The 21,847-nt window shown below is 39.5% G+C and overlaps 1 protein-coding gene across 2 annotated transcripts in view; it reads right to left on the reverse strand.

The window, feature by feature from the left end:
- Nucleotides 1-1,531: 1,531 nt before the first annotated feature.
- Nucleotides 1,532-21,847, reverse strand: part of MOXD1 (monooxygenase DBH like 1) — an 81,451-nt gene continuing 61,135 nt past the window's right edge. For both annotated transcript variants that reach the window (XM_076333623.1, XM_076333622.1), the window contains exons 5-12: nucleotides 20,651-20,830; nucleotides 18,241-18,343; nucleotides 15,012-15,178; nucleotides 13,403-13,594; nucleotides 10,551-10,610; nucleotides 8,429-8,571; nucleotides 4,735-4,903; nucleotides 1,532-2,021 (exon numbers count right to left, since the gene is read on the reverse strand). In XM_076333623.1, coding sequence (XP_076189738.1) covers nucleotides 1,857-2,021; nucleotides 4,735-4,903; nucleotides 8,429-8,571; nucleotides 10,551-10,610; nucleotides 13,403-13,594; nucleotides 15,012-15,178; nucleotides 18,241-18,343; nucleotides 20,651-20,830 — 1,179 coding nt within the window. In that variant the 3' untranslated portion in view covers nucleotides 1,532-1,856. The remainder of the gene's footprint in view (nucleotides 2,022-4,734; nucleotides 4,904-8,428; nucleotides 8,572-10,550; nucleotides 10,611-13,402; nucleotides 13,595-15,011; nucleotides 15,179-18,240; nucleotides 18,344-20,650; nucleotides 20,831-21,847) is intronic.

Raw genomic sequence — 21,847 nt, forward strand, 5'->3', positions numbered from 1 at the left:
ACCAGTGGGAAGGACGGCAGAACATACCACTGTCCAGGTATGTTTAAAGCAAGCAGCTGCCCAACAACGGCAAAGAAATTTCCCAGGATTTGGTGGGAGTTGCTCTTACCCCAAATGCGGACTGCAGCATCAGGAAGATTTAGCAGGCCCTGTCAACCTCTATCTTCACAGCTCATTTTAAACTCCCTCTATGCATAAATTTTGTAATGAGATTGTTATAGCTCCTAGAACATTAATCTATACTTGATTAATTCTCTCATCCTTACTTGCGGCACTAGCTGCTTCAGCGCCTCTCTTCTATGTCAATTATCACACACGTTGTCATTTTGGCTACCCACAAAGGAGCCTTACCAGCTTTGTGATGCTTTTCTTCTCACTTCTCAAATACAGAGAAGACAGTTCCCAAATCCTCTCCTTATTTTCCTTCTTATGTTATATTTCTTTGCATCAGAACAGCCTGCCCTTGTTAAGAGGTGCAACTGCACAGACAGGTATCAGATGTTAACAGTTAATAAACACAAATGTTCAGAAAAACAGTTTATCTCAGCTCAGTCAGGTTCTTGATCTGCTCTGGACTCACCACACTGCACAAGAGTGCTCAATGACATAAAATGTACATAACAAAGTCTGTATGTAACTAAGTCTACAGAGGTTAGTTGTAGTGCAGGTGTTACAGTGGTCAGGGAAGCACTCTCAACATCCAAACCAACTTATTTTTATAGCCACACTCCAATAAAGTTTATGCAGCACTGTGGAAAAATTATAGTTTACTGTAACTGCAGTGTGGCTACGAAAATAAGGGGGTTTTGGATGTTCAAAGTCCTTTTCTACTGTGTTGCATAATTTCATTGGGGAGCAATAAATTAGGTATCTTTTGGGAATCTTCCCTGCCTGACACCATCTGAGTAAAAAAATTGCAGATTTCCAAATAAATAAACAAATTAAAAAAAAATTTTACACGAGACACAAAAATAACCTCTTAATCAACAGTTTGGCCTATCGTTATGCTCGGCATGTGCTAACAATAGCTCCTGGCAGGCTCGTACTCTGGTTCCCTGTGCGTGCCAGAGCCTGGCTGTGAGATAGATCTTTATTGCTACTGCTATCCAGATCAAATCCAGCAAAGGCGTGCCTACCCCTCGCCAAAGCTTTACTTGGCTGTACAAATCCCTTAAGACAAAAGAAACACACTGAATTGCCAGAGACTGGGGAAGAGATAAAGAACAGAAAAGGGGGACAGAAATCCCTGCCAAGTTGAAGGGACTGACTCATACAGCAATTGCTATGGGGAGATTTGGGGTTCATCCCTTTCACACCCATAGCGCTCGCTTCTCTTAAGGTGGGGAGATGGTTTGCAATGTGTTGCTCCCAGAAATATCCTCCCTGAATGAATCCTTCCTGCAGCTTTACGGCAGGTGTCAGTCAGACATGCCCAAATGCATGTTTGCAAGACCTGTCCACACAGAAATAATTTCATAACCTGCAGATGTCAAGAACCAAGACAAAATAATACAGCACACACCAGGTTGAATGTGGTTAACTAAGTTGCTTTTAGTTTATTAATTTTACCCATATACACAGTTGGTTTTGAAAACACCACGTGAAAGAGCCAGGACAAAGTGTAACAAAATGGTACGGGAAAAGGTTTCAATATGCAACGTGCCAGTGCACCTACTGTGTTTTATACATACTTTACACTGAATACCAAAAACCCCACAGTTTTCAGAGGAAGTATACATTTTATTTTGAACTGGCAAATTTAGTTTATTAATATGTAAAAAAATAAATCTACAATAGCAACAGTGCAAACACATCAGAACTTGCATGGCATACAGAACACAAATGAATAAAAATTATTATACAAAGGGCCCAATGTTTCCTATGGTACTGGCTGTGACATGTACAACAAATAGCAGGGTGAGGAATAAACTGCAACATAAACAGGAAGATGAGCTGCATATTACTGGTTCTGTCTTGTACGGTCTCTCTATTTCAGGGGGTAAAGCTGTCATGCCTTGGATCTGCAATTAAAATAAAAATTGATCAGAGCTTCGTCACATAAGATTAGAAATCTGTATTTTGCTCTCTAACTACTTGGCAGCTTGCATGAGAATCTATTGTTAGTTTTGTACTGGGGTTGTGACTCTTACTGTGGAGACATCAGGCTCAGTAAAAATATTAATATATTGCACGCCAAATGATCAGCCAGTGTGCACATCCGTTGTTCTCAGCTCGGGAACAGCTGTACACACTGGCATCCTCTCCAGTAAAGCAAGGTTAGGCTTTTGTTGGTTGATTTGTATGACCTTATTTTGCTTTGTGGGATTGTTCAGTTGGTTTGGTTTTTGTTTTCGTCTTTCTGGCAGATAAAAACGGAAGTTTACAGTGCTAGAGTGCTATAGGGATATCGGATGATATTTGAAAGCGTTCATTTGGACATACAAGGCTTACACTTGCATGTACAAGGCAGTTAATTGTGCACACATTTATTTCACAGAATCACAGAGTGGTTGAGGTTGGAAGGGACCTCTGGAGGTCATCTGATCCAATGTCCCTGCTCAAGCAGGGCCGCCTACAGCAGTGTCATATTTCTGTATCTTGAACATTTTTTACTCTTCCCTTAGAAATCAGTGCAATTTTTATGGAATTAGACATAACTACCTGCCTGTCCTGGCTTTGACATGAAATTGGAGAGATTTGGGTACGCCGCTTGGCTATGCTTTTCCTAAATGTACTCCCTACATGTTAAAGAAAAGAAGCTATGCAAAAAGCGAGCCCCTACACAAACATTTTTGAAAGTTTGAATGCCCACCTGCACAGCACGTGCTTGCTTTGGGGTTTTTCCATGTTGCAATTATCCTGCACTGCAGAAAAAAAAATCTAAATATTTACTTAATCTTAGCAAACACAACACAAAGCTAAACCTGATCAAGGGACCACCCCTATAGAAGGATGAAGGTATTTTCAACTCACTTCCTCTGCTTCAAGGTTTTCCTTCTTGTAACAATTCACGGATTTTTTGGCCATTCAGGTTAAATCTGTTCTTGATTTTGATGAGGATGGCCAATTTAACGTAAAATCACTAATAAGGGAAGGGAAAGGAAAGAGTCTTAATCTTAGCTTTGATGAATACGCCCTAGTCATTTGAAATAGGAAACTATGATTAAAAGGAAGAACTAAGCACTCACAGTTCCAGTGAGCTCACTCTTTGACTATGTTCTTTAAGTCATAAGTATTGTTCCTTCATCCTGTAAGATAAAGGGGAGCAGCATTTTCCAGAAAGCATACCATTTTAAAAAAAAAGAAGCCTATCCCCTCCTGATAAAATTTCTGTGTGCTTTTCATCATCTTAACTTGTCCTCTGACAAATAATCAGTGAAAGAGTGGCTACGCAGCTGCTATCGGCCAGCAGTTGCAAAAGTCAAGAAGTTTAACCAAAACTGGTGAATAGTCACGTGTACTGTCAATAACTTCTTTTCACAGATGGTCTGCAGTGGGACAAATATTAGATAAAACCAGAACCTCTTTGACTACTTATAGCACACAGTATTTCATTGACATCCCATGGGCAGAACAGTCTGATCGATGTTGGAAAGAACCGGGAACGCCACTGCAGGAAGGGCAATTTCTCCACCACCTGAAAGCACTGTGTGACCCGTTACGAGGCAGCGTGGGCTGTTTTGCAGGGTGAGGAGAATGAGGCAAAGGTCCTTTCCTAAGAAGTATTTAATCGGTAGTATCTGGTATCAGCTCTGTTAGGCTGGCCTAAAATCATGGTAGGAGATAAGCCAGTACAATGAGACAATCTCCCTTTCTGAGCAGAAAAGTTCAAAAAAGTAAAATGGAGTCTTGAATTTGGACTCTGTAAAGGAGTTCAAGAAGCAATATATATTTTTCAGCATCTCCTTCAGGGATGATACTACATGCACTAATAGTTCTTTATAAACACTAAAGATGACAGCTTTTTCCCAGCAGTCCTGTTAAAATACCAGTAGATATTTAGAATAAATAATAACTTACTATGGAATTATTTTTTATCTTACAGTTTTTCTCATCAAGAGAATTGAGAAAGGAAAACTATAGAAGATAAAATCTTCCAAAGGTGCACAAAGGAAACAGACAATCCAAATGTATTTTTTTTGGCCCAATACTATAGACATCTCTAAGACACAAGACCAACAAAAAAGCGAACAAAGATCCAACAAAGAGATATTGGAAGAGTCCTCATATAACTTTAGGTAGTCTAGATGCCTGAGTTAAGAAGTTAGATTCTTAAGGCTTCTTTAAGCAGTCAATAAGCTTCCCCCTACAGAGTGACTCAGAGAAGAAACCTGATTTAGGGATTTGGAATCATCCATCGCAAGACCCTAACATAAGTCCCTGACAATGGATGCAGCCAAGGGAAAAGAGCTTTCTAACCTGGTCACCTCATCTGGACACATACGATTACTCTCTGATCAGTCCTAGACACTGAAAGACGCCATACTCCTATTACTGATCCCAGGCGCTGATCAAAGCTCCAACTTTTCCAATTCTTTTTAAATACATCTAGAACTCGGGTTAGGTGAAAGCATTGATAAAACATTCTCATCATTTGTTATTGTATGTAAATGCAATATAGCCATGTAGACAGTCTGAAGACATATAGCCAGGTACTTACTCATACGCAATGAAGCACAGTAAATCACATTTGTTTCATGGCATTGTTGCCTCCTTTTCAACACTTAGACTTACCGACCATTCTGCATTATCTGTTTTTGAACATCTCACGTTCACTGGTAGTTTAAGCACAAGTTCATTATAGGAGAGACCCTCCGATCTGGACCATTTGAATTTGTTCATTGCATCCATAAAAGACAGGTTTTTATATTGCTTAGGACTCTTGATAATGAACGGCCAAGTCCTAAAGAAAAATAAAGAAATAGATTTTAAAAAATAGATAAATACCATCAAGTTGGAACTGAGGAGGAAAAGCTTTTGGAGAATCTACTCAGAAAAACAAACGTACTATTGACATGTATATTATGCCTAACTCACAATCTCAGCTAAGTTCTCTGCTACTGAAAACTGATGCAGTTGCATTGATTTTAACAGACTTATGAAAGTTAGTCAGCAGTTTAGGACTTGCTGACAGATGCTTTTAGAAATGAAGGACTTTAAGTTAAGAAAAAGAATTACATTGCTCAAACTGAATACACAGTTTGAATACAAAACAAATCTTCTGTTGTAACTTCTCAAAAAACCAAACCAAACCAAAAGCCACACCCTCTACTAGGCTTAGCAGACAGCGTTGTAAAGAAACCTTTGCCATTAGAAAGCTGCTTCCAGATGGTTCTGCCAAGCTCTGGTCATAACTCAGATAATAGGTCAAAACTCAGCCTGGCGCAGGAGTTGCTCTAACATGCATTGGTTGGCAGCAGTGCCAAAAGATCAAATGAGAATCACTGGTGTTGTGGACGTTGTCTTTTGGCTTGTCCCTACATGCCGGCTGCAAGGGGACTTTTGGCCAGGGGTGGGATAGAGACCTGCTGCGCTGCTGTGAGAGATCTGACTATTTGCCCACATGTGGGAATCCTCCCCATGAACAAGTGGGGCCAATCCCATTCCCCACCAGCCAAAGATGTGGAAAGGGAAGGAATGAGATTTCTTGTCTTTCATTTGGTAAAGAAAACTAAAAAATAATAACGAAGGAAAATTAAAAAAAAAACAGCTAAAGAAAACCTTTTCCATTGTTCTTGCTTTCTCCTTGTATGACTCTACTGGGATGAAAGGAAACAACGTGGTGGACGGGTCAAGTTTTTAAAAACATAAAGTCCAATACAACTAGTGGAAGGATGAAAGTAGCTAAAACTTTATCTAAGTAACCTAATTAACACTTTGGTTGGAGCATGAGTTATCTTTTCAAAGCACTTTAGACAGATCTGTGTAATCTTGCAGTAGGCTGTCTCCCACTTGCTTTGGGTAAAGTGCTGCCTATGCCAAAGTTCTGCTCTACTCAACACCTAGGCACGGAGGACATAACTTTAATCAAGCACCTATTTTACACCGTTGTGGCCCAATTGCTTTCATCTCAGCTCCTCACGATTTATACCACTGTCTTTGCCACCAGACTGAGGAAAAAAAGAGTTTTAAAGTGAGCCACAGTGCCTTGATCCTGCTTCCAATTTGCCTTCATGTGCACGTCAAGAGAGACTTTAGAGGAGTCAGTAAAGTAATTCCAGTGTAAGACTGACACAAGAGAGATGAGTATCAGGTCACATATCCTTAGGCTGACAGAGCTTAATGAAACAAGAATTGTGGATTAGGTCATAAATACTAGAGGCATTAATAATCTCTTCTTCTAATTACTATTCCATTTGCGGCAGACAGTCTGCATACTTACTCTATTCAAAACATCTTTATTTCCCCAGGCCAAATGTGCATTTTTTCCTTAAGTACAGTTATCATGAATGAACACTCAAGAGAGCATACATTTGTTAGAATATTTTCTTTCTAAGCTCAGAAAGACTCTTTTAGCTAGGACTAATTTAGAAACTGTGTTCTCCCTGTATTAAAAGAGATTTTAAATAGAAATAGTGTGGAAAATGAAGTAGACATTGATTGCATTGTGACTTTCTTCAAACTCTTCTTCCTGGATATAAATTTCACAACTAAGACCAGTAAGCCTGTACATCAAATTACTTTGTAATAATAGTTTTATATGGTTTTGTTAAGATAAACTGTATAAGGAAAGACAACTTTAAAATTTAAATGTGACACACTATTAGTCTATCCATTTTATTTTAAAATCCTACTATTACCTTAGTTTAGTGCAACTAGCAATACAAATATAATTCACCTTTCACCACTAATAGTGCATTCTACTTTCTATTGTCTGATTATTTTTCTGCATTTCATTCATTTGGGAACTTTCCTCTTTAGACTATTCCCACTCTGTTTACAATCACTTCCACTGCTGATCTGCTGTTGAGATGCTTTAATTTTAAGCACTATAAAGAACACTTAAAAACTTAAATACGCTATTTATTGATTTTTATATATTCACACACATTTATCCTGTCTATAGTGGGCTTCCTCCCACCTCCTACCAAAATTTAAATTTTATGTTAGATTCTGGAAATCACTCTTGCTTAGTGAGCAATATCGTTGTGCAGGTCATCCCACTGACATTAAAGGGCAGAAAAGCCAGATCCAACAACACACTGGGAAGCATTTTGTTCTCGCTGAGGATTCTCATGATGAAGGACAGCAAGACTTCTGCTGACTTACCGGACAAACTGTAACACCTTGTTTAAAATTCACCAGCCTGTGGTTTACCCCAGCAGTCAGATGCCAGCTGAATTGCACGGACCTTCATGGTGGTTGTTATAGATCCTGAGTTCCCTAAATGGTAACAGCCCCCACCCCTCGCCATTCACAGAGGGGATATTTAATATTTGTGGAGCACTGAAGTAGACAGATCTTACAACAAAACGATATCACCCCTTTTGAGCTGAGCAGCAGGCCAATATTCAGATTCTTGTGGCTTATTTTTATTAGGAAGAAAAACTGATGAATGAACTTGGGGTTTTTCTTTCTGACACAGATTTACATCTCAAAAATGTGCAGTGTTCTGCTTCCCTGAACAGCAGGAGTCCAAGACTCCGGAGACAGCGTCTTTGCACGGAATTGCAAGCCCCTGCAGCCAACAGTTCACCTAAAAAGCTCTTTTCTTCCTCTTCGTTAGATTCCTACCACCGGTTCCATGTTTTTCTCTCTACTTACCCTGCATATCATCCTCTGACTTGTTATTCTTCCAAAGCCTCCAATTCTCTCATTTCTCTCCGTCATGGTGCTTATCTACCATTTATCTTTTACTATGAACAATTTAATATTCTCTCAATCCCTCCATTTCCTTTCTAACTTACAACTTCTTCCCCTTTTGTGCATTTTTGTCAGTGTCACTGAGACAGTGTTAAGCTCTATATGTGAGCAACAGTTCTAGGATCTGGTTGCACCAATTGACTTCAGCAGAATTACTGACAACAAATCTACCCAGGGTAATTTGATACCCATGCTCCCAAACTCCCTTTTCAAAATTATCTCTATATATGTGAAACACTGATATGTTTTAATAAATCGATAGATTTGAAACATTGATATGACATTGATACAGTCTTTTTACAGATGGTTGTGGTGGAAAAAAACTGCTGCGAGAAATATTATTTCTTTAACAGAAGAAACTGCTTTTTTATTAAAAAAAGAAGATGCAAAATAATTTGGCAGGAGAAATAAGTAGCAGCACAGCGTATTGACCAAAAAGAAGTGGCATGAGTGACCCTGCAACATGTTGCACTACCAGAAAGAAATAAAGGTCATATAAAAATGACCCTGTAATCCCACAGACAGAAATAGAGGTGCTACGCATATTCATAAACATTTTACTTACCTAACTGGTCTATAGATTTCCTTAACACCAATGAACTGGAGTTGTTCCATTATATCTGGAATACTTGCACATCGGGTGAGGTTGATTCTCGGGTAGTAGAGCAGATACGACAGGCACATTTCATTCCTGGTGCTCAGACCACCCTGAAAATGAGATTTTGTCTTTTAGTCAAGATAGCATTGGAATCCCACAGATAAAAACACTGATTATCATTTATATGCTAATGAAATGGGTATCAGGAGGCCCAATTCAACAGGTTTATCTTGCACACTAGGTTATCAAGTAGCAAGAAGTTACTACATAATTAATTATAAAATACACTGCAAGCTCAAGCAGTAGCTCCCAAGCTTAAAAGATGCCAGAAAGAACAACTATCAATAAACTAAGACTCCTATTATGTTGAAGAGTACTATCTGAGAAGTTCAGGTTTATTTTCAGCTGTCTCCAAGGTACTTATATCTACTATGTTTCAGAAAAAGGGCTTCAAAGTGGAGCAGATGTAGAAAAAATCTGGTAGGATAATTAGTCTGTTTAATAAGAAATTAAATGAGCTTTGCCTAGTAAAATGGAGGCCGGGATGGAATATGTATCTATATGGACTCTCCTTGTAAGTACATATGCAGATAAAAAGTAAGAAAGAAAGGAGTTATTTAAGTTAACAGAAACTGTTGACTCAAGAACAAATGAGCACTAACTATAAAATAATTAATTAGAGTAAGATTTTTAACTAGCAGAAGAAACAGACTCTTTCCATTGAGAGCCATGGGGCAAACGACTGATTTAAAATCTATCTTGGTAAATATGGACAAGATTATGAGCTGCACGTTCCTAAATCCCGTGTGGGAACAGTTCCACAAATCTCACAGAACCACAGGAATAGGAATGGAGAAGACAAAACACACGAACCAAGGGCCAAGAGCTAGTGTGGTCACCACACAGGAAAATAGGACAAAACCTCAAAAGCCTTCATTCTCACTCTTTCGCTTTTCTTTATGTACCTACTGCATGTGCCCCACATGCAAGCCATGATTCAGGGAGAGGTATCCCTGTGCTCTCTGGATGCCAGGAACAGGTCTTCCTTGCCGAACAGAAACCCCTCAGGTCTCACCTCCCGGAGATCTAGATCCAGCCCCTCCCGAGGAAGCAGGATCAGCCCCTGGTGAAGGCTGGGTGCCGGCAGCTATGTCCCTCCCATAAACATAGTAGGTCTGTCATCACTCTCTGGTTTCATAGCCAGATGGCACAGTCCAGCTCATGTCCCAACAACCCGATCTGCTTCACCTCCAAAACCAAGTGGCCACATCGCAATGGCCGGTGCCTGGCCTCTGCTAACCTAAAAAGCCGTGTTTGGGAGACCGTGCTCTGCCATGTGCCAAACCTGAGCCGGACCCCCTTGACCCCAAAGGGGATGCTCACCCCCTGGCCATGGCCCTGCCTTGTCCGCTGCTGTGGACATGCACCCAGGGCTGCGGCACAGCCGCTTCTTGTGCCTCGGCTGCAAGGGCGCGAGGGTACGGTGTGGGCTCCTCCTGTGCCACCCCAGGGGCAGCAGCTGTCTGCGAGGGTCCCTGCTGCTGGAAAACCCGCCACATGAGAAAGGTAATGCACAGAGGCTCACTGCGCCCAGCCTCCTCCTCCCAGCCCGAAGGACCTGCGTTCTGCCTGGATTCTACGTTAGGCACAAAAGCAAGTGGTCCCATCTTGGTCACGGCATAAGTACAAACCAATACGTAAGAACTGGCAATTACAACTTCGGGGAAAAATGCGTAGCAAGTTCATAAAAATAATTCATTAGAATATGCAGAATTGGCATGTTAATACATGTTATGAAGAAAGCACTCCTTATGCTAGCGAAGTCTGATTTTTAAAGATCTTTTATGAGCTGGCTTGCTTATTTTTATAAACTGGTCATATGAATGCCTTATGCAAGAGATCAGACTATGATCATAATAGTCCTGATGACTTTAAAACCTAAGAATCTATGAAAGGAAAGATAATACATAATTACGTGCACACAGGCATTAGCAAGTAAGTTCACACCTTTTAATTGCATTTTATGAAAAAGATTTTAGTCTCCAATATTATCTGTGTACTTATTTTGATCCATCAAAACTTTTCTTACCCATGTCATGCGAATTCGGTCCACAGTACTGTAGTGACATTCTGTGATTAAATTATCCCCCTGAAACACAAGATTTAGGAAGTTCACAGTTCTGAAATTTATCAACACCAGCTTCAGGTAACCACAGATGACAGCAAACACTTAAGAAATAAAGATCAGAGCAGTGGATAAGAGTTTCTGAAAGAGCAAAGGATTAGCTAATTGGCGTATGCTAAGGCCTTGGCACATAATATTCACATTATCCCAGATCCTCAGGGATCCCCCATGGATTTAAATGGAGTCTTATTAAGAGTCTGGTCTGTTTTTTTAAAACAGCAACGGAGGTGCCCAGTTATAATCCTATTTTCAGGAAAATTATATATGTAGACGTTGCATACGCATGATTCTTGCTCCAAAACTCATCCAGTGCTACTTTGGATAGCTTTCCCCAGGCTAATTGATCCTGCCAACTTCAATAGAAATACTTGCCAAATGAGGAAAAGAAGGTTTTCCACATCACAATAACAACTGTTTATCTGCCAAGCCTGGGAGTAGAGGAGTGGCAAGCAAAGACTTAACTACATTGACAGATATGTATGGGAAAGGCTGAATACTTACCTTCTCAAGTACACACAATTAACTTTTTGCTGTCTTGACAAACTGATCTACAGTTTGGTAGCACCTTTATTCCCTGTACCTAATCAAATACAAATCTCAAAAGCACCATGATAATCAAGTGGAAATTAAAATATTGAGGAACATAGTCAGATGTCAAAAACCTGATATTTTTGGGCAACTTCATATCACAAGGATGCCAGAGGTTTATTTGCTTTGGTTCTTTTTTTTTTTGTATCAGCATCTTCCCTTATCACCCACTGTATTAATCTTCCCTGAAAAAATCAGATCACCCTTCAAAGGTTGAGAATTTCTCCTTTCCTGCGGGCTGTCTCGTTGCCAGATCAATGCTAGCACTAACTGTACTCCAGGCTGCTGGAAGAAGGTGCGTCAGCCTCGTGTCGGCCAAATGGAGATGGAGCTTTCTGAAGCAGCGTGAACTGGCACAGCTTCGCGGCTCCCAGAGGGAATATGCTGGTTCCCACCAGTGAGGTCTCTGGCTTTCATGGCTTACAGACTGGATAACAGTCACTAAAAGTGTTCCTTCTGTGAGATTAGATCTTTTGCTCCCAAATTCAGAAGAGAGCGCTAGTACATGAAGAAAAATAACCTGGACTCCACAAGCTGAAAGAAGGGTACACCCTTGGAAGAGCTGGCAGAAGGAGAGAATAACAAGAACTTATACAAAAATTTTTAATATTAATAATTGATTGATTAGACTGTGGACTGAATTACACCAGAATGATGTTTGTAAAGCTGTACTGGTATTTTTGTATAAGATGAAAACAATAAAAGGCATGAAAAAGGCTCACTTCAGAGAAAGAATTCCTGCTTCTACTCGAGCTGTCTTTTTTAAGTTGCTGATACTATCAAATACCTCTTTTAGTCTTTCTGCTGTCTACTCCCTTTTGTTCTTGAATTTTAAGAGGCCTTTCTCTATAATCTGCGTGGATTTTCCTAAAAATATTATAGGCCTCTCTACAAACCTGTCATCTTCTGCCAACCCTCTTCCTAAACCCTTCAACACTTCTTTCCTGGAGGAGGTAACACCAGTTTGTCTTTGAAGTCCCCGTGCAGTACAAGCAGTTGGACTTCAAAGAGTAAATGCTGCACCTGAACATCCATGTTTTGCTGTAGAAATTAAATTAGAAAGCTAGCATTTTAGCTTCTTGCCTTTAAAGGACAAATATCAAAGTATCCCAGTGTGGGAGAAGAGACATAAGAGAGAAAGGGACTTGAAAAGAAGCCTGGAAGTTTAAACCATGGGGGTCCTGACCATACTTGAAGTTCAGTCATTCCAAAGGTCTTTCCAGCTCCCTTCCCTTACTGGCTTCAATCATAAAAAAAATCCAGTTGTTTGTTATTTTGCATCTGACCAATTCCATCAAGTAACGGCCTTGTTCACATGCACCCGGACAGGCACTTCTCCAGCTGCTCTGCTGGTCAGATCTGGAGCACCCAACCTTTGCAGCACTAAACTTTCTGTCCTCAGGCCAAAGATTCTAGAATAGATGCCAGCTAGAATTAACAAAGGTTGAGTGAATAATTTTTAAATGAGTGACTCAACGAAAAAAATATAGACTCTTTTCAAGCGATACCGATGGATAGCTACTGCTTTATAATATAATTGCAGTTGGGATTTTTCTAAAAGATACATTACATTATTCTCACAAGAACAGCAGATAGAATTGCATGATTTCTTCTTCTGAAGGGTTTTGTTTACTCAGTGAAACCTCATGTGGAACATGAGCACAGAGTTTTACTCCCAACAGCAAATAAAAATGTGAAACGAACAGAAGAAGACTTGGCTGATTTGTAGACACATGTTTGCAAGGCTGGATACTTGCTGTGTGCAAATACTCAGGATGTGCTATTGGCTCCAGCGGCTCCATAAAGCCACATGGTGGTATTTCCATCCTTCAGCTGGCTGGATGCACAAAGATGGCACAACCAGGCGCACGTGTGATTTTATAATCTGCTTTACTCAAACATTTATAACAGTAAAGTTCAAATCAAGTAGTCGTGGACACCAAATGCACCCAAAGAATAGCTTGAATTGGTGGGCCAAGCCAGTTCTGTGGTGTCTCCTGAAACACTGCAACTTTAATGCATTAGTCACTCTGCGATAAGTGGGAAAATGAACAAAAAAATGAACAAAACATTCAAAAATTCTGTAGCAAAATTAATCCTAAATGTGAGTAAATGTTAGGCACACAATCTCTTAAACACTTTCAGGGAAAGAATTAAGAGTGTCGTACTGGCAAGATGGTTCTTTCTTCTTTCAGATACTGAAACTCCTGGAAGTTGAAGTCAAACTCATCGTCATAAGCAAGCAGCTTCTGCTCCTCGCCATTGTGGAAGTGGCGCATCCGGATAGCTCTGCCAGCAAGATGAGCATGAAGAAGTACTGCAAACACATGAATCCCAGCAGGTCTCTCAGCACCTAAAGCCTGGCCAGGGGAAACCAACACCATCAGTGTGCCCAGGTGCAACGTAATGTAATGCAATGCAATGTACAAACTAAGTGAAAATATATTAATAAATGCATTTTACATTCCCTCAGTTTACAGCAAAATGCAGTCTGGAGCAAAAACAAATCTATATGTGAAATTAAGGTTTTATATACAAAAAAAGCTTGGGTTTTTTCTGCATTTTTTTTTTAATAAAAACATGTTTTGACTCCTAATGCACACACTTGTTATGAAAATCAACTGGACTGCAAATAATTCCCACTAGATTCAGACTTTCAAGGGTATTATACTAAAACCTGCACATTATTTTACTGCTATTGGCTGATACTGCTGAATGTGGATGTTTATTTATTTATTTATTTAATCATCAATATTGTGCCAAGAGAAGCACTTTAAATTAAGAAGCTGTAATTATAATATACTTTACTTCACATCTTCAAGTCAACTGGTAGTGAAATACTATAGGTTTATATCTGAAACTTTTTTCCAGTTCAAAAACATTTTAAAATTAATTTTTCCAAATTGACACATATCTGACCCCTCCCATTCTAGCTGAGATCTATGGATCTGAACTTTTGGTATGCTAAACTTTGATTCTTATTCAGAGCCCAAGCTAGAAATAATCTGTTATCACAATACCTTACAGGTACAGCCTTAAGGTCAGAAACCTCACCATAACAGATTCCTCAAGTGTTTTTAGGCTGAGAAATGCTATGACAATATTCAACATTTAACACCACCAACAAATCTAAATTCCATATCTAATTTGCCCTTCACTCCAAACCACATCATAACAAGCATTGATTCAACCTTTCTCTATAAATGACGAAGTATATGAGAATCTCCCGTGATACATTAATCACAGATTTTAGACAATGCTTCCATTATCTGTAGAGATATTTAGATTATCCTAATGTAACCAAGTGTTTAATGAATGCATAATTTTGTACTTTGGGCCATACAACAAAACAGTTTCAGGTCTTTAGCTTCTGTGGCTGGTCTAAGAATACCTTTCAGGCTTTCACTTCACTATTAGGAGCCTTTTGCACATGCACAGATCTTAATTAGTCTCTCTCAACATTTTTCCTGGGCTAGCTATTCCAGGCTATTTATAGCTTTGCCATGGAAAGCAAGGTATGCTTACATATTGAACACACAATTAAATCATCGCAAGCACTGTGTCATCCAGTATTACTCATATCAGTAAACCAGCCTGAATACTGAGCACCCCGAATACTCAGATGAAAAAGACTCAACATTCTGGAGGGCAGCGTGTAGCAGATGCCTCTGCTCACATGTCTTTAACCGGTAACTATCAATCTTCCCAAGAAGTTAAAGAGGCTGTCCAAAACTATTTCTAAGAATGAAAATCAATGGATTCAGGCAGGAGACATACCTCTTCAAGACATTCCAGTGTGCAGTGACCCTCTGACACAAATTCAGGCATGCCCGGTGGGATATTGTGGAAAAGGCTGACCCAAAGACCGGCTTCAATAACCCCAGCATCGTATTTCCTTATAACTGGAGTATAAATTAGCCTCAGACCAGAGTTATCTATCAAGCCTGCAACAAAAGAACACAGCCAGCCACGGCTGTAAATCAGTATTAAAAAAAAAAAAAAAATCCAATTGTTTAACATTTTTCAAGGCTTGTCCTAAGTTTTTTACATGAAAATCAAGGAATCAACCTCAATAACCGGGAAATGAGTCAAACCATATGCAGGAAGTAATAAATAGAGGCAGCCCACAGGAGGGTTGTTAAACATGGTATGCTGATATCTGTGGTGCTCAGATGTGAAAGAAAAATATGTGCTGCCCGTAGCCCCTGTGTCCCTTCCACTAAGTTATCCAACATGGACCTCAGAGAAAAGAAGGTAGATTGCAGGTAGAGCAAACAATACAAGGAAATAATAAGACCTCAAAAGGTGCCATGTATGATTTTCAAATGAATTATTTGAATCACAGCTTAAAGTTGTTGTGGTTTTTTTTTCTTTAAAATTTTCAAGCCATGTGTTGTCTTCTACTTGTGAATTTATCTATTCCTTCACCTTGAGCCCTAGCATTAATTATATTTTTTCTTTGTTTTGGATTGCTTGTCACATTACAGCATACCTCAGATGACCAAATACATCCCTTTTGCAACCTCCCCAATTAAGACAGCATCAACTAAACATATGAAAATTGGCTTCCTAAATCCCAAACATGAAGACAATACCAGCACCTTGAATAAAGTAGACAAGAGAACTACATAGGCTTTTAATGCTGCACTCACTCAAGGACTTCTCTTGATTTCAAAAAGTAGTTTAAGGAACCAAAACCTGATGTAAAAACGTTGTGGTTTTTAAGAGTCAAAATTACATGAATCTATTTCATTCATCTAAATGTTTAGCCACATGCGTTTGTTTGTATATCTACTCAGAATTTATGTTGCCTCTATCATCTAACTGCTTATAGTTATTTCTCTTGTATTAGCCATTTTTATTAGGAAAGATACAAGCAAAAAACAAAGATTAAATTGTGTTGCACAAGCCCTACATTCTGTTAGCTCATCTCTTACCACCTTCTTTTTTGTCCCTTTTCAAATTTCAGTTTTGAAAATTAAAAATGCAAAAAACCTACCAAGTACCTCAGAGAAGGTAAGAGGCTTCCTAGTGACCTATATTGGTATAGCAGGCTATTTTAAGATAGGCAAATGACAGAGGGGCAGAGCAGGGATTAAGTTACCCAGTCACTAAAATAGCTAAGAGAGAGTAGCATATTATAATTAAAGAACAAAGGATATGAACTATGCATAGGCAATTAAGAGTGGTAATCAACTATGAGACATTCTGCAATACACAAATCATGACATTTCAGGTGATATATACTGTCCCACAACATCCCAATTTTCATGTGTTTGGGAATCCGTACTCATTCCCTTTCTGAAGCTATTTGTACAATCTCATCAACTTGAATTTTTCCTTTGTGGTACTTCCCCTTCAAGCTTGTTGCTAACATCTAAATGCCAGAAATTTTTACGATATGTAAGAGTTTTTGATAAACAATCTCAAAAGAGGCCGCCTTTCCAATTAAAAGTGAATGTTAAGGATTTCATAAACAGAAACATTCAAAACCAGCCAAGTTAGGAGCAGTTCAAACATTTTTGAGTCTAACTGGGAGCCAACGCTGACTACCAATCTGAGTCACTTAAGAAAACATTACCCCAGATCACAACATGAGGCTAACAATGCAGCCTTTAACCGCGAGACCCAAGCTGGGAAAATGCAGATCCCGAAACGGGAAAATGAAGGTGACCCAGTGGCAGGTTGGGTGCTGTGTCAGGAGGACTCGTGTGCTCCCACCCGAAGCAGTGGGAGCACCCAGGTCTACTCCCTCCCACTCCTGGCATGATCTTATACCATGCATTTTGTCAGAGAGGAGAGAAACATGACCTGGATTACAGACACCCCGCTCTGCCTATGCTGTCTAAATTTTCCCAGGTCTTTGGCGAGACCCTGTGTTCACCTGGGACTGTTCCAACAAGGCAAGATTGTCCCTGTTGCTTAAAAAGGAAATGAAACGTTATTGATGCCCAGTTTTTGTATGTGCCATTTGAACTAAAACAACAGTATCATATGGCACAGTCAATTAAATTAAAATAGTGAATTTGGGGACACGACTAATTTGAAAATGGTTTTTCTGCATGTGACTTCTCAGGCTTTCAGGTAATATTTGGTGGAAAAGCATGCAACATCAAGGATGCAAATGAAGTTTACTGTATCCCATGCAAATGTGCATGCTGAAGGGCAAGCGTCTGTCATTAAATAAAACATTTTTGAGATAGTTCATCTAGAACAACAAAAAGAGGGGGAATAACAGTAAAACAGAACACCATAACCCACACAGAGGATTTTATTTAAACACATGGGGGTGTAAAGAAAGGCCAGTACACTGTGCTACGCTGGATTTTACTCAGTTCATATATAGCAATCACCAGAATATTCTCAGGTACAGTGGCTCAATAAACTTTTGTTTAAGAACAGAAAAGTATCTTTCCAAAAGTTGGATTCAAAGTTCCCTAGATTTTCTGGGCCTCCCTGGTTTCTTCCTTTTGCTTCTTCTAAATATAAATTAATTTTAGAAAGCAGATTAAAAAACATCATTATAAATGAAAAGCTTATCTTTTGAGATAAACTGCTTTTACCCAGTGAATGATCTAGCAACCTGAGTCTATACTTCAGAAACTGGCCACAGTTCAGGTAAATGTCTTAAAAAATGCTAAAAAAAATTAATAGAAGGCTCATTCCCTGTGTTGCTGTCTCACAGTCTGGGTGCTGTGCTGCCCTCTCTCAGTCTGATTGGATTTCCCAGCAAAAGGAAAAGAGAAAGGGATAACATGAAGAAAATAGTGGTAAAAGGAGATGTATTCACCTGGTCCACAATTCTTTGTATATCTGAATCTACCACTGACTTCAGGTTAAGCTTCTGAGTGCAGTGAGAAAAACACTGGGAACCAGGAACAATTGAGCAGGGAAAAATAAGCCTCAGTGTCGTATTTGCTCTGTTTGCCGTGCAATGCAATAAGAAGCACTTGTGTCTAGTACATTTTCCAATATTGCATGTTTTAAAGAGTGTGAGGGTACAAACCTTCTGTGTATGATGGATTGTCATAATGCACCTCCATAAGAACAAACTGAGGGTCAGCTGCTGTGCCAATGGATAAGCCAACGTGAGGAGGGTAGGTGAAACCCTGGAAATCAACACACGCATACAGACTTAAGGTATTTTTGCCATGGTTAAGAGTTAATTCCTTTTTCTAAATACATCTACTTTTTTTTGCAATTATACAATCACATTAATAATAAAATTTACAAAGGTAACTTCTTTTAAAACTTTCTGAACAAGGCATTGTAGCATAATATATTTATTATATACTCAATGCACTAAATAACTCTGTCAGTATAAAATACTAGATCCTATGCTTGCTAGAGGATAAAGCCCTGAGCAAACTGGTCTGACCTCACCGCTGACCCTGCTTTGAGTAGGAGGCTGGACTAGAGACTTCCTGAGGTCCCTTCCAACCTGCATTATCCTGTGATCTTATGATTATTTATCCTGTATTTATTGCTTGAGCAGAAAAGGAAAATTCCATTTTAAATGGATAAACATTGCATCATCAAGCAGTTAGTCTGACAATAAAACCCTTATGAAAAAGTGAATCTACATTTTAAATGTTCCCAGTTTCTAAAAGCAGTAATTTCCAGGGAATACTGAGGTTGTACGTAATTAGATTGTTTTTCCTGCACAAATCACTGCATTCTAAGTAAAATTATTTGAACAATAAAGATGATCTTCATGGCTACATTTACATTAGCAAGCCATGTAGTGCAAAAGAAATAGCTCTGTACAGTGCAACAGCTTGTGCTGGACCCACTGTCCCCAAATGATGCTCCTTTGGACAAGCTCTGGTCAGACCCCATGCACTGAACCCCATTTATTGCTGGGAAGTGCTGGGTTCACCCCTGCACGTTCAGTTTAACTTCATCCCAAAGGGGGCTGTGCAAGTTCTCAAACCACTCGTGATGATAAACAGAGCTTGGTAAGTGGGGATAACCGAGAGATTTACTTCAAAAGCTCACTGCTGATTCAAACTAAAATACCAGCACCTTCTAAGTGAACTCATTTACCAAATTCACTTTTATAGGAATTAATCTGCATCATTTTATAGTATATAGCTAATATTTTAATATGCAATTTGAGATTCTAACTTTCTGAAATGTACAATTTGAGATCCCAACTTTCTTATGCTTGATGGACGTGAATGAATTAATCGTAGCATATAGTAATAAATATCATCACCTCCATTCTAGGTAAGGGTAAACTGAAGTAAGCGAGTACTCCAGTAAACCTGAATGTAACCCAGATCTGCCAGATTCCTCTCTACAGATCTTTAACAACAGGATCATCCTTGCAAAAGCCTCCACAGTGCTTGTCAAATGATAACTTATTTATATGAGTTTTTTATTTCACTTAGATTAAGACAGTTGAAAGTACAAATACTAGGTCAGAGCATAGCTGATGGCAAAAACGCACAAAACATGCATCAGGGATAATGCTCATAGTGGATTAAACTTCTTTTGATGGGTCCGTGTAGCAGCTTTGGCTTCCTCACACTGCAGCACTCAAAGACGGGTGTGGACTGCAGGCTGGCAAACGAAGGCTCTGGAAACTATCATCACCTCAGTCCCTCTCTGTTCCCACACCATCGTTTGTGTGGGCACACGGTGAATCAAGGGGCTACAGAAGTGGTGGGATTCTTTTGGCAGTAATGCTGCCTTATGTCAGCTGAAAGCATTAACTGCAGCCTAAATTAACATATGAAAATAAGCTGAAAACACAGCCTGGGGTCAACATGGCTTCAGGGCTGTGTTTTCTGTAGATATGCCCCATTGCCGTGAGCAACATGGTCCTTGTGCTGGCTCTGCCCTGACACAGGATCACTCCTACACTGAAATGATGTCTTTTGGGGCTGGGTAGGACATTTCAGAATGATATGCCTGAATAGGGCAACACTGTATCCAGGTCCTGGTAAGGCACAAAATGAATTAAATCCATGTCTAACTTCATCTGGAAAATCTTGCCTCCATTTCTTTTATGCAGTCACCTGCAGAGACTTGCTTTTCTTTCTGTCATTCTCCACAGGTAACAGATATTGGTCATTGCTGGAAGCAGTGTATTTCCGTATCAGATGGGCCAAGCTGATACAGCGACAGACCTCCATGCTCCCAAGTCATCTTTCTTCCCCTAAGGCATCAACTCTCTTTATACTATTTTCATTACTTTTAGCTTGTTACTCAGGATGTTCATTGCATTTCGTACTTAAGAAGCCAATGAGAAGTTGAGTACTTCCTGATGAGGAATTTAGGGATTGTGACTGTGTACCCTTAAAACCAGACAAGACTAAGTAATCACTAATATACTAGGAAGAAGCTTCATTATGATACACACCCTCCTAAAGCCCTATTGATGAACGATGCCAGACAGACATTCATCCTACCTCTCCTCCAATGGCCCAAGCAAAAATGACCGTCTCACATGTAAGAAAAGAGTCTGGCATGTTGGGGTGGTAGCACTCATGCCCGTAGTCCAGCACACTGTCATTCAAATTGCTGCTGCACTGGTAGAGCAGGATATGGTGCACCAGATTCTCATGGCCTTTCTGGATCAATGGCTCAATCTGTCAATGTTAAAATGAAAAAGAAAAAGAAAGAAAACACATCTCAAATGTGACTATTTCAATCAAGGTATGCAGGCAGAACTAAAAATTATATGGTGCATTTGTTTTAAAAGAGGAGACCTGATGTTAGATTGTAGTTAGGTTGAGAAGTTACTTCAGCGCTCTGCAACCCCAAGCATTAAAAACGTCATTGCCCAAGTGCATCAATGGGGAACAGGAAGAGAATTCTGTGTCTTGACAAAACCTCTGTTGCTATCTGTCTTGTTCTCCCTTCTCCTACTTCATTCTTGCACTGTCACTTGTCTTTCTCCCTGCCCAATCTTGTTTAGCCACATTCCAGCATGAAGGGGATATAAACCAGCTGAAAGTCTGTTCAGCTAAACCAGCTTGGTATCTGAACTACTCAGAACTTTTCACCCCTGTTTCTGCCTCTTTTGTACTATTTCAAACTAGAGCTGCCCATAGATTCTGTATATCTAGGGTGAGCCTGGAGGTATACCCCCCATTCCTCAGCAGCTCAAGATGGACTTTCAAATTTTTTTGACATCTACAAGAACTTAGAATTATTTCACAATCTGCACAGTTGTAAAGACTTTATTAACATAAAGTCATTCCTGAGAGGTCGGATGCTGCAGCCTGTTTATGCCAGTAATGAGCTGGAGGGCTCTCAGGGGTGCATGGGTGCCCCCAGTATAATTTGATCACCGAACTTCAGGGTAGGCTGAAATTATTTCATTCCTATATAACAATGTTCACTCTCTGTTTGGATGGATGATGTTAAATCATCTCTGTCAGAGATGACATCCCTGGGGCAAACATGAATACTTCTGGAAAAAAAAATTATTTTGCTTTTCAGAAAGATCATATTCCACAAAATATCAGCATATAGAAAACAGTATTAAAATGAAATTACTTTTTCCCTTGCTTTTGCTTTCAAAGATGGCATCCTGTTCTATCATATCTACCTTCAAGTTCAATAAGATAAACATTAATATTTTCACAAGAAAAGTAAAGCTT

Source organism: Aptenodytes patagonicus, chromosome 3, assembly GCF_965638725.1.
Source record: "Aptenodytes patagonicus chromosome 3, bAptPat1.pri.cur, whole genome shotgun sequence".
NCBI lineage: Eukaryota > Metazoa > Chordata > Aves > Sphenisciformes > Spheniscidae > Aptenodytes > Aptenodytes patagonicus.